Consider the following 13,168-nt stretch of genomic DNA (forward strand, 5'->3'; position numbering starts at 1 on the left):
GCTCTTTTTTTTGCTTTTCTTTATAAAAGTGAAAACCCTCTTCAGATTTCTTTTGGTTAGCAAAAACAGGTACCAATGTAGGTTTTCATAAAAGTGAAGTGGCAAAACATGAACTTTTGAAAAGCAGGGGATACTTGTACTAAAAGTCAGTGAACAGGGGCGCCTGGGTGGCTCAGTCGGTTCAGCCTCCGACTTCTGCTCAGGTCATGATCCTGTTCCTGAGTGGGAGCCCCGTGTCGGGCTCTGTGCTGACAGCTCGGAGCCTGGAGCCTGCTTCGGATTCTGTGTCTCCCTCTCTCTCTGCCCCTCTCCTGCTCATGCTCTGTCTCTCTCTGTCTCAAACATTTTTTAAAAGTATGAATTTAGGAGCACGTGGGTGGCTCAGTCGGTTGAGCATCCAACTCTCGATTTCAGCTCAGGTCATGGGTCATGGGATCGAACCCTGTGTTGGGTTCTGTGCTGAAAAGTGGAATCTGTTAAAAATTCTCTATGCTCCCCTGTGCTGCTTGCTCTCTCTAAAATTAAAAAAAAATAATAATAAATAAAAGGATGAGTTTAATATTTGGATGCTCTTGCAATAAGACTGTGGTAGGGTCCCCTCCCTAAAAAAAAAAAAAGAAAAAGAAAGAAAAAACTCAAGACAAACTGGATATACGCATACGTGACATCCCTCACGACCTTGTAACATGAAACCACTTAATCAGACTGCATGTTTTGTGTGTTACCATATATGGGAAACAAAAAGTAAAAAATATATAAAAAACCAAGCCACGTGGTGTTCAGGGCTCACTTCTTTGGGTATGAACTCAACGAAGTTGTGCCAGCAGGAATAAAGTTTCTTCCTGGAAAGAAAAGTCTGATGTCACGACTCTCTGTGCAAGAATCCTGCTACAAGATAATTACAAAAGTATGCAGACTTCTGCAAAGAAGCGCTGAAAATAATTGGTTCTTTTTGAATGTTTTTATTTGTTTTTGAGACAGAGCGTGAGCAGGGGAGGGGCAGAGAGAGAGGGAGACACAGAATCCGAAGCAGGCTCCAGGCTCTAAGCAGTCAGCACAGAGCCCGACACGGGGCTCAAACTCATGGACTGTGAGATCATGACCTGAGCTGAAGTCGGATGCTTAACCGACTGAGCCACCCAGGCGCCCCTGAAAATGATTGTTTTAAACTCAACCAAAAGTAGAAATATTTCTAATATTTGGAACCAAAAGAATTACAAGTATAGTGGTGGTGAATTTTTGCATTTCTTAAGTCTATGTTCCTGTGTCTGAATATAAGGATACTTGTGTGTACATAAAAGTGTATGTATCCGTGAATTAGGGTATGTGGTCATTTACTTATTCTCCAAGTAACAGGTGGTGGGAGGCGGGGGCTGGAGCATGAGCAGGATGCAAAAGAATCTAGGAAACCATACCTGCCTCTATGATCTTATGGTATACATGAGTCTCTACAGGGCTGGTTATCTACAGTTGTATGTACTGTAATTCAACTATGCCACAACTATCTACACACTTGGGAATACTCCAGATATTAGTTTCTTAGTTGGCTAATTCTCAGTACGAAACTGGGGATGCAAGCCCTCACAGACCCCACAGTTTAGACATAATGCTCCCAGCTGCCTCTGACCAGAGTCCATAGTCCTTAGTTACTGTAAAAGAAACCTGTAAAAATGCCTCAGGAAATAAATAGAAAGTTGCCGCCCCAAGTCTGTGGGATGCTGTTCTGCCTGAGATAACAAACACAGTGTGTCATGTTCCCAAGGGAATTTTTTTTTTTTTAGCTTAGCGATAGTTACAGAATGTAGAACTTTTGCCTTTGTACTCTAGAGATGACTTCACCAATGCAATCTGCCCGGAGCGTTTTGCAGTTCCAGGCCCCTAAAAGCAGAACGACCAGGCCCCTGAAGCAGAACGACCACCTCACTACCATCGCGCCGAAACCAGACGGAGACGCCAGAAGGGATACGATGATCAAGAAAGGAAATGTCATAGATGACCTAATCCCTAATCAATCAGCATGAGCCAAGGCCCTGGGATCCTTACCCTGAATTTTCACCCTTTTAAAACCCTGCTTGTAAACCACGGCGGAGTTTGGGACTTTTGAGCATTCGCTCCCGCTTCTGGGTGGCGCGACAGCAATAAATAGCCTTTCTTCGACTGCGGAAGCTCCGTGTCGGTTGTTATTGGCTTGCCGCCCATCGAGCGGACGAAATGTCTGGTTTGGTTACGAAGGTTGCCCTGGATGTCCTTTAAGATTGCTTCCAGCTCTAAATTCCACAATGCGGGGATTTCATCCGACGCATGCAGCCAGATTAATTCGGGTCAGGAGTAAAGTAGATAAATTAAGTCGTCCAACCAACATACATTTATTACAGTTCCGGATTATGTTTATCTATGTAAATAATAAACTATTTTGGTGAACTCCCGCCTGTAAACGCCAACTTCCTCGGTTCAGCGATTTTTTTCAAAGCTTCCCGGAGACCGGAGGCCGCAGATCACGTGCCAGTCAGCGCCGGGGGTTGCTATGGAACCCAACACGTTCCAAATCGGAAGTGGTCCTTGAAAATGACTTTCCCAGGAAACTTATATTGGAAAAAGAATACCATTCTAATCCGCCTGTTCTTAAAATCAAGCCCTAAGTAGAGATACAAACGTTCACTCCCAGCACAGCAACCCTGCCTCTCCTCCTGAGGGGAGAACTTCTCCTCTTGCAGCGGCAGCAGAGAGCGGAACCAAAAGGCGGAGGGCACGGGTTCCCCTGGGAGCTTTTCTGCGCGGCGAACCAGACCCCACCCCCGCGGGGTTGCCGTGGAGACGGAGCCAGCGGTGTGGATGCAGAGAGGCGCTAAGGCTGGGCCTTTTCTGTCCGTCTGGGGAAGAGGCTCACCGAACCTACTCCCAAGATGGTTAGTGGCTCTGAACAATGAGGGAGGAGAACTTTGAGTGGATCCTAGACCTGGAGATCGGAGGTTCCCAACACACTTCTGGGTTAAGTCTAGGAGTGTCAGCGGAGGATGATCTCCCTGCCCTACCCACGTTCTCACGGGAGACGAGGATGCGACTGTAAACACCTCGATGCTTTCTTCCCTCCCGCTTCTCCACTTCACGTCCAGGCTGCGCGTGGGATGGCAAGCAGACCAAGGGAAGACTGAGATGAGAGAAGCTGCGCCAAAGCATCTCCTACCCCGCTCTAATGAATTGATAAAGAAGATAACATGTAGTAGCTGTTGGGTTCAGCCCAAGTACAGGGTGATGGCCCTTTTAGTAAAATAGTTGTTACAAAGAGTTTGAATGGGCTTCCCTGGGGTTGGTTGTTAAGGACTTGACATGCAAATCCTGGAGCTGTTACTCCGAGTTTAAATCTGACCATCGGAATTGGATCATACAGCTGTCTTTGTTGCTTCTTTCACAGATGCTTTCAAGGGCCAAGCCTGCTGTAGGCGGGGACCTACCGCACGCTGACAAGAGAAAGAAGAAAGGTAGGAAGATTCCAAAACTAGAGGAGCTACTTTCACAAAGAGATTTCACTGGAGCTATTACCCTATTGGAGGTAATGTCCTAAGAAGATTGCTTCTTAGGAGGTGAATACCAGAATATGGATGAATGCTTGGGTGAACGCTGGTTTCGTTCCAACGTTGTGCTGTTGGAACAGGTGGATGCTTTGGGGGGGGGGGAGGGGAGCTTCCTATAAATCGAGTCTGGCACAGGTTCCAGATTCCGTGTTAACGATAAACCTGATTAAAGATAAACTAACAAGATCGGCTTACTTCTTGAGGGACGCTTTTAATTATGTCTAGTCCCACTGATGGTGAATTCAGCTAAAACTCTGGAGGGACATTGGATACAGCATCAGTTCACACATTGTTTATCCCAACGCCTGACCAATTTATGATTTATTCCTCTTATATCTTATAAAATTTGAATCATTTGAATAATACTACGGTGCTTCATGCTTGTTGCCTAGAATACCATATCTTCAGAAAATATTTCAAATCTTTATGGCAGTACTTCTCAACTTCTAATACACATCAGAATCACTTAGGGTACTTATTGAAACATACATTACTCGACTCCTGCCTTAGGGGTTATGATTCTTTCTTTTTTTTTTGATGTTTATTTACTTATTTTTGAGAGAGAGCAGAGGAGGAGCAGAGGGGCGGGGGGAGAGAGAGAATCCCATGCAGGCTCCATGCTCCGCACAGAGCCCATCGTGGGGCTCCATCTTATGAACCGTGAGGTCATGAGCTGAATCAAGGGTCGGATGCTTAACTGATTAAGCCACCCAGGCACCCCAGGGATTCTGATTCTTTACACTATGGTGCTGTTCAGGAACCTGCATTTTTGTCACGTAGCCCAAGTGCTTCTGACATAGATGATCCAAGGACACTACACCTTGAGAAACTGCTTTGTGGGAATCACATGTTATAGGAGAATGAAGGAGCACACCAAACAGTGAAGAGTTGAAGAGTTTTGACGGCATAGCCCGGTTGTGTTTTGCCAGTCATTTCTCCGAATTACTACTCCAGCTATCTTACTTATAATCTATCAACAATGATTGTTTTAGTGAGCTTTATGTATTTCTCAATCTTCCACGTGTGCTTCTATGTTTCTTACTAGCTCTGATATTGAGCATCTTGTTTGACCTTTTTGGTGTCAGCTTTCTCATCATTAAAGTGGGGAAGTTGACTTGAAGGACCTTCTAGCTCTAAGTCAGTGGACTAAGTGGTAGGTATATGTCTAATTTTTGTCAGTCTCTATTTCTCTTCTCTCTTTTTAGACCACAACCACATTTCCCTTACTGTGTAATCTTGTACTACTTTCAGGTTGTCAGGGAGACTCTGCTCTGTGCTTACATTCTTAGGTGGCCTGTCAAGTACCATGAGGTATGGGAATGGGAACTGCCATGGTTTGGGGTGAGGAAGTCTCATGAGCTTTCCTTTGGCTCCCGGTAATTCCTGGGGCAAATTCAGGAAGACTTCAAATAAGAATGTCTTCAGACTTAAGGCACTGTACTCAAATCCACAGCATTTTGCAAAAAGAAGATTTCTAATGTATAGAATTAACTATAGGAGTAAGTTCTTACCCAGACCAGAAAGTATCATTGGATGTCTCCATCTTGTCACAGTCAAGGCATCCAATATTCTGTAGCAATGATCTACAGATATGTGTCGGCTCCCTATTTAGTTTTTTTATCCATGTTTTTGGTTTATCAGCCTGTAGAATGGAAAACTCTCACCTAACCATGGGAGTTCAGATTCCTCTTTCAAAAGCCTCATTCATTTCCTCGAAAACAGGACTTTTGTTGCCTGGGGAATTCACATATATTTTCTCCCAATGGACAAAAATGAGGCCAGGCTTCTGAATATCCTTAATTCTCACAGGTCATGGTAAACCTGTTCAAGGGTTACAGAACGATTTACTGATTCGCTCTCAGCAGAAGGTCATAACCTATCAAAGATATATGTGTGCACTAATGGGATAGGCTTGAAGTGTGATTTGAATGCATAGAGCATGGAGGGTGAGAACACAGGCGTTGGAGTCAGTGGGCTGTGACAGTCCCTGCTACTACCTTCTCTGGCTCTGGTAGCCTTGAGTTCATTGCTTAATCTCTAACTTTCAGTTATTTGGCGTTAGATACTTCACGTAATTCTTGTGTTCCTTAATATGTCCCAGACATATTGGGATTCTGCTTGGGATTCTCTGTCTCCCTCTCTCTCTGCCCTTCCCTTGCATGTGCTCTCTCTCTCTCGCTCCCCTAAATAAATAAATAAACAAACAAACAAACAAACAAACAAACATTTTATAAAAAGAAAAAGAAAAATGAACGTGAAATATTTGAAATTATGCATTTCTTTCAACTGGAAATATTAAGTGAACGAGAAATTTTCATCTTGTGAATATCTAAGAAATAATGTATCTGTGTTATAGTTTTCTTGGATAATATAGAAGTCAAACATTAAAATTCTTTTAATTCCTAACCTTGAAAAGAATTGGGAAGATCATGTGGCTATATATGTTGTTTCAGTATAGCCTCTTTCAGTTGCTATGTAACAATAATTGTTCCAGCCTTTTGATGATGCCTCACGAAATAAATAAAATTTAGATTCTGATAGTTATTGCATCATTTAAGAAATATACAGATACATTCTCTGTGACAATTAGAAGGTAATTGTGCTGAGTTCCTTAGGTATATAGACTTAATTAAATGTTATTGTCTTGCTTCTGTTACTTTCAATTTCCTATTGTTCATCCGTAGCTTAACATAGCAGTTTTTTTAAACAGAGGGTTTATTCAAAGCTTTTCATGTTTCTTGTTTGTTTGTTCTGTTTTTCTGGGTTTTTTTAAATGAAATTTTAACCTGAAGTTCAAACGGCATGTTGGGGAACAAGAAGAGGACACTAATTTGTGGATTGGATACTGTGCTTTTCACCTGGGTGACTACAAGAGAGCTTTGGAGGTTAGTAAAAAAAAAAAAAAAAAAAAAAGGTATGGATAACCTGGGTGGCTCAGTCAGTTGGGCATTGACTCCTGATTTCAGCTCAGGTCATGATCTCACGGTTGGTGAGTTCAAGCCCCATATCAGGCTCTGCACTGTCAGTGCAGATTCTCTCTCTCTCCCTCTCTCTGCCCCTCCCCTGCTCATGCTCTCTCTCTCTCTCTCTCAAAATAAATAAATAAAACTTAAAAAAAATTTTAAAAATTGTAACAGAAGGGTTTTGAAAAAGTTATTAAGCTCTGTATTATAATAATTCACGCTCTTAGTAAAATCCAAACAATACAGAAGGGAACAAGATAAAAAGAAAAAAGTCATCCTATCTCCCTTTCCCAATTCTGTTTCTTTGTTAACAGAGGCAACAATTGGCTCTTGTTTGATGTATTGCTTTATAAATCTTTTATATGTGTTCAAGTGTATATACTTATATACATATATATATCTTGTTTACTCTTTGCTTTTGCATATATACTAGTGAGATTCTTCAAATCTCACTTAGTATTTCTTAAGGAAAGCTTCAGGAGAAGAAAAACCCCTTTGGATAAAATTTCCAAGATGCCTTTCTCAAAAGTTCATTTTTATTTTTCTTGGTTCATTTTAGATAGGAAAGATTATATTATCTTTATATTTCTGCAAGTGCAGTTTTTTTTTTTAATTTTTTTTTTCAATGTTTATTTATTTTTGGGACAGAGACAGAGCATGAACGGGGGAGGGGCAGAGAGAGAGGGAGACACAGAATGGGAAACAGGCTCCAGGCTCTGAGCCATCAGCCCAGAGCCTGACGCGGGGCTCGAACTCCCGGACCGCGAGATCGTGACCTGGCTGAAGTCGGACGCTTAACCGACTGCGCCACCCAGGCGCCCCTGCAAGTGCAGTTTTAAAAGTTGTTTTTCTTTGTCATTGTAAACAGTACCTATCTAAAATTTTTTTTTTAACGTTTATTTATTTTTGAGACAGAGAGAGACAGAGCATGAACAGGGGAGGGTCAGAGAGAGGGAGACACAGAATCCGAAACAGGCTCCAGGCTCTGAGCTGTCAGCACAGAGCCTGACGTGGGGCTCGAACTCACGGACCGTGAGATCATGACCTGAGCTGAAGTCGGCCGCTTAACTGAGCCACCCAGCTGCCCCTAAACAGTACCTATCTAATGAGCAATCTATAGGATTATGAATCTAGATAAAATTTTAGATGCCATTAGTCAAACAGTTTTTAAATCATAAATGAAATTGTTTAAATACTTACCACATATTCTTACCCTCAAAATGTAATCTAAGGTTATTTTAAAACCTGCATAACCAGAATGAAAGTGTCCAAGGTCAGGTAATGAGGTAAGATGATAAACAAAAACAACAGGGGCACCTGGGTGGCTCATTCAGTTGAGCAGAGGACTCGATTTTGGCTCAGGTCATGATGTCACGGTTCATGAGTTCAAGCCCCACATCAGGCTCTGCATTGACAGCATGGAGCCTGCTTGGTATTCTGCTTCCCTCTCTCTCTGTCCCTCCCCTGCTCGCACATGCTCTCTCTCTCTCTCAAAATAAATAAATAAACTTTAAAACAACAAAAACTGGGGTGCCTGGGTGGCTCCGTTGGTTAAGTGTCTTACTTCAGCTCAGGTCATGATCTCACAGTTTGTGAATTTGAGCCTCATATTAGACTCAGTGCTGACACAGCTCAGAGCCTGGAGCCTGCTTCAGATTCTGTGTCTCCCTCTCTCTCTGCCCCTCCTCCACTCACAGTCTGTCTGTCTCTCTCAAAAATAAACATTAGGGGCGCCTGGGTGGCGCAGTCGGTTAAGCATCTGACTTCAGCCAGGTCACGATCTCGCGGTCTGGGAGTTCGAGCCCCGCGTCAGGCTCTGGGCTGATGGCTCGGAGCCTGGAGCCTGTTTCCGATTCTGTGTCTCCCTCTCTCTCTGCCCCTCCCCCGTTCATGCTCTGTCTCTCTCTGTCCCAAAAATAAATAAAAAACGTTGAAAAAAAAAAAAATAAATAAACATTAAAAACAGCAACAACAACAAAATCAATTAGGGCAAAGGGAAGATATGAAAAAGACAATAGAGGCTGATGGTATTTTTGGAAGGTATAGGGAAAAGAGAGTAGCCCATATGTAGTAAGAAAAAGAAACAAAGGAATCTGGTAAAGACTGGTAAATAGGGTATATGGAAAATGTGGTTGACAACGTAAATCTCAGAAGGTGTACTTGGCAGGAAAAAAATACCTTTTTCAAATACAAAGCCAGGGGGCACGTGGGTGCCTCAGTCGATTAAGCATCTGACTCTTGATTTCAGCTCAGGTCATGATGTCAGGCTTGTGAATCAAGCCCTGTGTCAGGCTCTGCCCTGAGCTGACAGCTCAGAGCCTGCTTTAGATTCTCTCTCTCTCTCTCTCTGTTCCTCCCCTGTTTGAGCTTGCATGTGTGCATGCTCTCTCTCTCTCTCTCTCAAAATCAATAAATAAATGTCAAAAAAATAAAATAAAATGTAAAGCCAAATGGGGCCACCTGGCTGGCTCAGTCAGTAGAGCATAGGACTCTTGGATCTCAGGGTTGTGAGTTTGAACCCCGTGTTGGGCGGGGAGTCTACTTAAAAATATAATAATAAAATAAACTCTTAAAAGAAATAGAATGTAAAGCCAAATAAACTAACCCAGAAAACAATTAGAACGAAACAATATTTATAGTATATTAAGATTATCAGATTTTAAGTTAACCAAACCTATATATTTCTTATAAGGTAGCTTTTATGTTTAAAGTTTATTTATTTATTTTGAGAGAGAGAGAGAGAGAGAGAGAGAGAGAGAGAGGGAGGGAGAAGTGGAGAGAGAGGGGGAAACAGAGAATCCCAAGCAGGCTCCACCCTCTCAGCACAGAGCCCAACTCAGGGCTCGAATTCACGAACCATGGGCTCATGTCCTGAGCTGAAATCAAGAGTTGGACCCTTAACCAACTGAGCCACCCATGTACCCATTTTTTTTTAAGTTAGCAAAAATAAAATATTTTAGTTACTTTAAATTTTGCGGTTTGTTAGCTCATGGATCAGCGTGAAAAGGGGGGAAAACCAGTTTAAGATTGTGTGCACAACAGCCCACGTGGGTAGGATTGAGCTATAGCTTCAGTATGTAACCTTGAAGGTACAGAACAGTTGAGGAGCATATAGGATTCCCTAAATGTGAAGTTGCCCAGTCTCAGTAAGAAATCCTATTCCATTATAGAAGAATGGCTCATCGATTGCTTTACGGCTGAAATGAGATCCCTGCTTAATGTATATTTCAGGAATATGAAAGTGCAACAAAAGAGGAAAACTGCAATCCTGAAGTCTGGGTGAACCTAGCCTGTACCTACTTTTTTCTTGGAATGTATAAACAAGCTGAAGCAGCTGGATTTAAAGGTAAATTGGCCCCTTTTAATATCTAGTATTCATCACTAATGGAAAGAGTTATTTTGGAGATGTTAAAACTTATTTAATTCCTTTTTTTTTTTTTTTTTTTTTTTAGGTTTATTTATTTTGAGAGAGAGAGCATGTGCTTGTGAGCGGGGGAGGGGTAGAGAGAGAGGGAAAGAGAGAATCCCAAGCAGGCTCCGCACTATCAGCGCAGAGGGAAACATGGGGCTCAAACTCATGAACCGTGAGACCGTGACCTGATCAGAAATCAAGAGTCAGACGCTTAATGGATGGGCCACCCACGAGCCCCAATTCATTTTTTACTGAGGAAAAACCAAGTACCATGATAAAACTAAAAACTAACTAAAATCAAAAAATAAATAATAAGAAAAAGAAAACTAAAAAATAGCTTTATTCTTCAAAGAATATTGAACCTTAGCAATTTTACTTTTAAAGAGAGAATTAATCTCCATGGTGCTTCCTCTCCCCCACCTCCCCAGAGGCTGAAAAAAAAGGATGAGAGAAGCAAAGAGCAAGTTATCTTTCTTAAGCCCCACTATGGTAGGATGTTCATGTTATTGTAGGAATTGGTGTAGTTGTTTGAGCCCTTATGGATGTGGATTTTATAGCTATTTTCCCTGTTTCTCAATGAGAAGCCAAGTAATTTCCGCTTAAAGAATGCAGACTTATTTTCGTTTGCTTGGCCTGTCCTGACAGCCGTCTAAGAAGAACTGGGCATCAACTTGCAAATAAGAATTGGGCAAAGAGAACCAGGGGTGGAAAGATAAAGAATAATGACAGTATGAATCAAATTAAATTCAGTGTTTTATTATTTTATGTTTGAGAAAGAGAGCGTGAGCAGGGAAGGGGCAGAGAGCGGGGAGGACAGAGGATCTGAAGCAGGCTCTGCGCTGATAGCAGAGAGCCTGATGTGAGATCATGACCTGAGCGGAAGTCGGATGCTCGACTGACTGAGCCACCCAGGTGCCCTGAATCAAATTAAATTCAAAGAAATGTAGAGAAAGGGGGGAAAGGAACATTTGTTATGAAATTTGTTAGGGAAGAATAACAAATTCCCAGGGTAGAATTCTTAGAGAATTAACTGATATATACATATTTAGGAACAATTCCAGCTCAAATTCATGGACACTGTGGAACTCGAAGGCTTTCTTGATTTGTACCCAAACTGTTTCCCATGTACTAATGTAGTTTTTCTTAATTTTGTTATAGGGCCTTTAAGTCACTTATTTTATCTCATGTTTCTAGATTTTATCTGTGAGAACAGTATTAGACACATAGAAAGTGATCAAGGTAGCTATCCTTCTTTCTGTATAAATTTTTTTTTTAATACATTGAAGTATCATTTTTTTCCTGTAAAGAGATACGGGGTTAGGTATCTAGGATTAGGAAAATTCTCCAACAGTGCAGAGGAGATTTGGAACTCAAAAGGTGTTAACGTTTTCTCTTGGTTGGCTGTTTCAGGGTGGCAGATTATCGTGCTAGATCTATGGAGTAGAGATCGGGCTAGTATTTAAGAAACTATGGCTGTATAATTGTGGAAAAAGAGATTTCAGAAGGACTTGACAATGAATACCGGGAAGCACAACTGAATGAGAGTGGATTCCTACATGACATGAGATAAACATAGCTGTTTGTTTCCAGTGTTTGATCAGTGTGTGGACAGCACAGCGGTGGCTGCTACCAGAATTGTGTGTGTTGTGCTGTGGGTCACCATCATAGAATCCAGTAGAACGAGTGCTGGGGAATAATAGAACCTTACAATGTTGTTTTCCCGGTTCTTGATGCCGTTCCTGCTACTGTAAGTAGAGAACAGGCTAAAATAATATATATCATAGTAGAGACATATCATGATCACGTGTGTAGGATTTGGGGAGTTTTATCTTTGTCTCATGGTTTGTTTTTTTGTTTTAATTTTTTAACGTTTATTTTTGAGGCAGAGAGACAGAGTGTGAGCAGGGAAGGGGCAGAGAGAGAGGGAGACACAGAATCTGATGCAGGTTCCAGGCTCCGAGCTGTCAGCACAGAGCCCGTTGTGAGGCTCGAACTCACAAACCGTGAGATCATGACCTGAGCTGAAGTTGGACACTTAACCGACTGAGCCACCCAGACGCCCCTGTCTCTTGTTATTCTTGCAGGGGACTAAGTGCCATTGACAATTAATAAGTAGCTTGAACTTTTTTTTCTAGCTCCAAAAAGCCGACTTCAAAATCGCCTCCTCTTCCACTTGGCTCATAAGGTATTTATGTTCTTGTTTCACACTTTTTGTTTTTAAAATATTTTTTCTTTCTTATTAAAAACAATGGTGAAAGATAATTTAAAAAAATTTTTTAAGTTTTATTTATTTTGAGAGAGAGAGAGAGAGAGCATGCAAGCGTGTGCAAGTGGAGAGTGGCAGAGAGAGAGAGAGAGAGAGAGAAAGAGAGAGAGAGAGAGAGAATCCCAAGCAGGCTCTGCCCTGTCAGCACGAAGCTGGATGCAGGGCTCAAAATTACAAACCTTGAGACCATGACCTGAGCCAAAGTCTTCTGACTGAGCCATCCAGGTGCCCCTGGTGAAAGATAATTAACTAGAAATGCTTGTTAATGAATTTGTACAACAAATAGAATATAGGTGTTAATTTTATAAGATTTTCTCCCCCTTAATGTTCTTTACCCTACTAATTTATTAAGAGATGTTAGATCTTAGTTCTTCTTAAGTAGCAGTCATTTAAGATTAGTTTCTTTCTACTGTCTCCTATTGTCTTTTGGAAGCACACTCAAAGACACCTTGTCTTAATTTCTAGAAATACATACACACTTTTCAAAATTGCCTTATAGCAATAATTTTGGTCATCATCATAAAATTTTTTTTTCACATAATTTTCCATATTAAAGAAGTTACACATTAATTCCATTAGATAAAATGTAAGTAAACAAAAATTGAAAAAGGAAATAACATCTACCATATTTAAAGCTAACTACATTTCAATCTTTTGGTATATTATATCTCCTTTTAAGATAATTATTTTTTGTATGCATATTTATATATGCATTTCTTTGTTTTGCAAAGAGTGAGACTCATGCATTTATTTATATATGCATATAATTTATATATGCATTTCTTTGTTTTGCAAGAGTGAGACTCATGTTGAATATATATTTTTATATTCTGCTTTTGTTTCTACCTATCTTTATACTATGAGCATATCCTTGAGGCACAAATAGTCTTTAAGACTGTGACTTTTTAAAATGTTTTTTATAAAAAACATTTCATTGTATCATGTATCATAATTT

General features: G+C 41.1%; 1 protein-coding gene across 5 annotated transcripts in view; it reads left to right on the forward strand.

Annotated features, from left to right (window-relative positions):
- Nucleotides 1–2,623: 2,623 nt before the first annotated feature.
- IFT56 (intraflagellar transport 56) overlaps nucleotides 2,624–13,168 on the forward strand; it is a 47,932-nt gene continuing 37,387 nt past the window's right edge. For 3 of the 5 annotated variants that reach the window (XR_007150452.1, XR_007150453.1, XM_047850645.1), the window contains exons 1-5: nucleotides 2,624–2,906; nucleotides 3,413–3,550; nucleotides 6,365–6,457; nucleotides 9,767–9,881; nucleotides 12,083–12,132. Coding sequence is in view for 3 of the 5 variants with exons in the window: in XM_047850645.1 (XP_047706601.1) it covers nucleotides 2,904–2,906; nucleotides 3,413–3,550; nucleotides 6,365–6,457; nucleotides 9,767–9,881; nucleotides 12,083–12,132 (399 nt within the window). In the remaining 2 variants the exon portion in view is untranslated. Of the gene's footprint in view, nucleotides 2,907–3,412; nucleotides 3,582–6,364; nucleotides 6,458–9,766; nucleotides 9,882–12,082; nucleotides 12,133–13,168 lie in introns of those variants that run through there. The other 2 variants (XM_047850646.1, XM_047850647.1) reach the window with 2 other exon arrangements.

This window comes from Prionailurus viverrinus, chromosome A2 (assembly GCF_022837055.1).
Source record: "Prionailurus viverrinus isolate Anna chromosome A2, UM_Priviv_1.0, whole genome shotgun sequence".
Taxonomy (NCBI): Eukaryota; Metazoa; Chordata; class Mammalia; order Carnivora; family Felidae; genus Prionailurus; species Prionailurus viverrinus.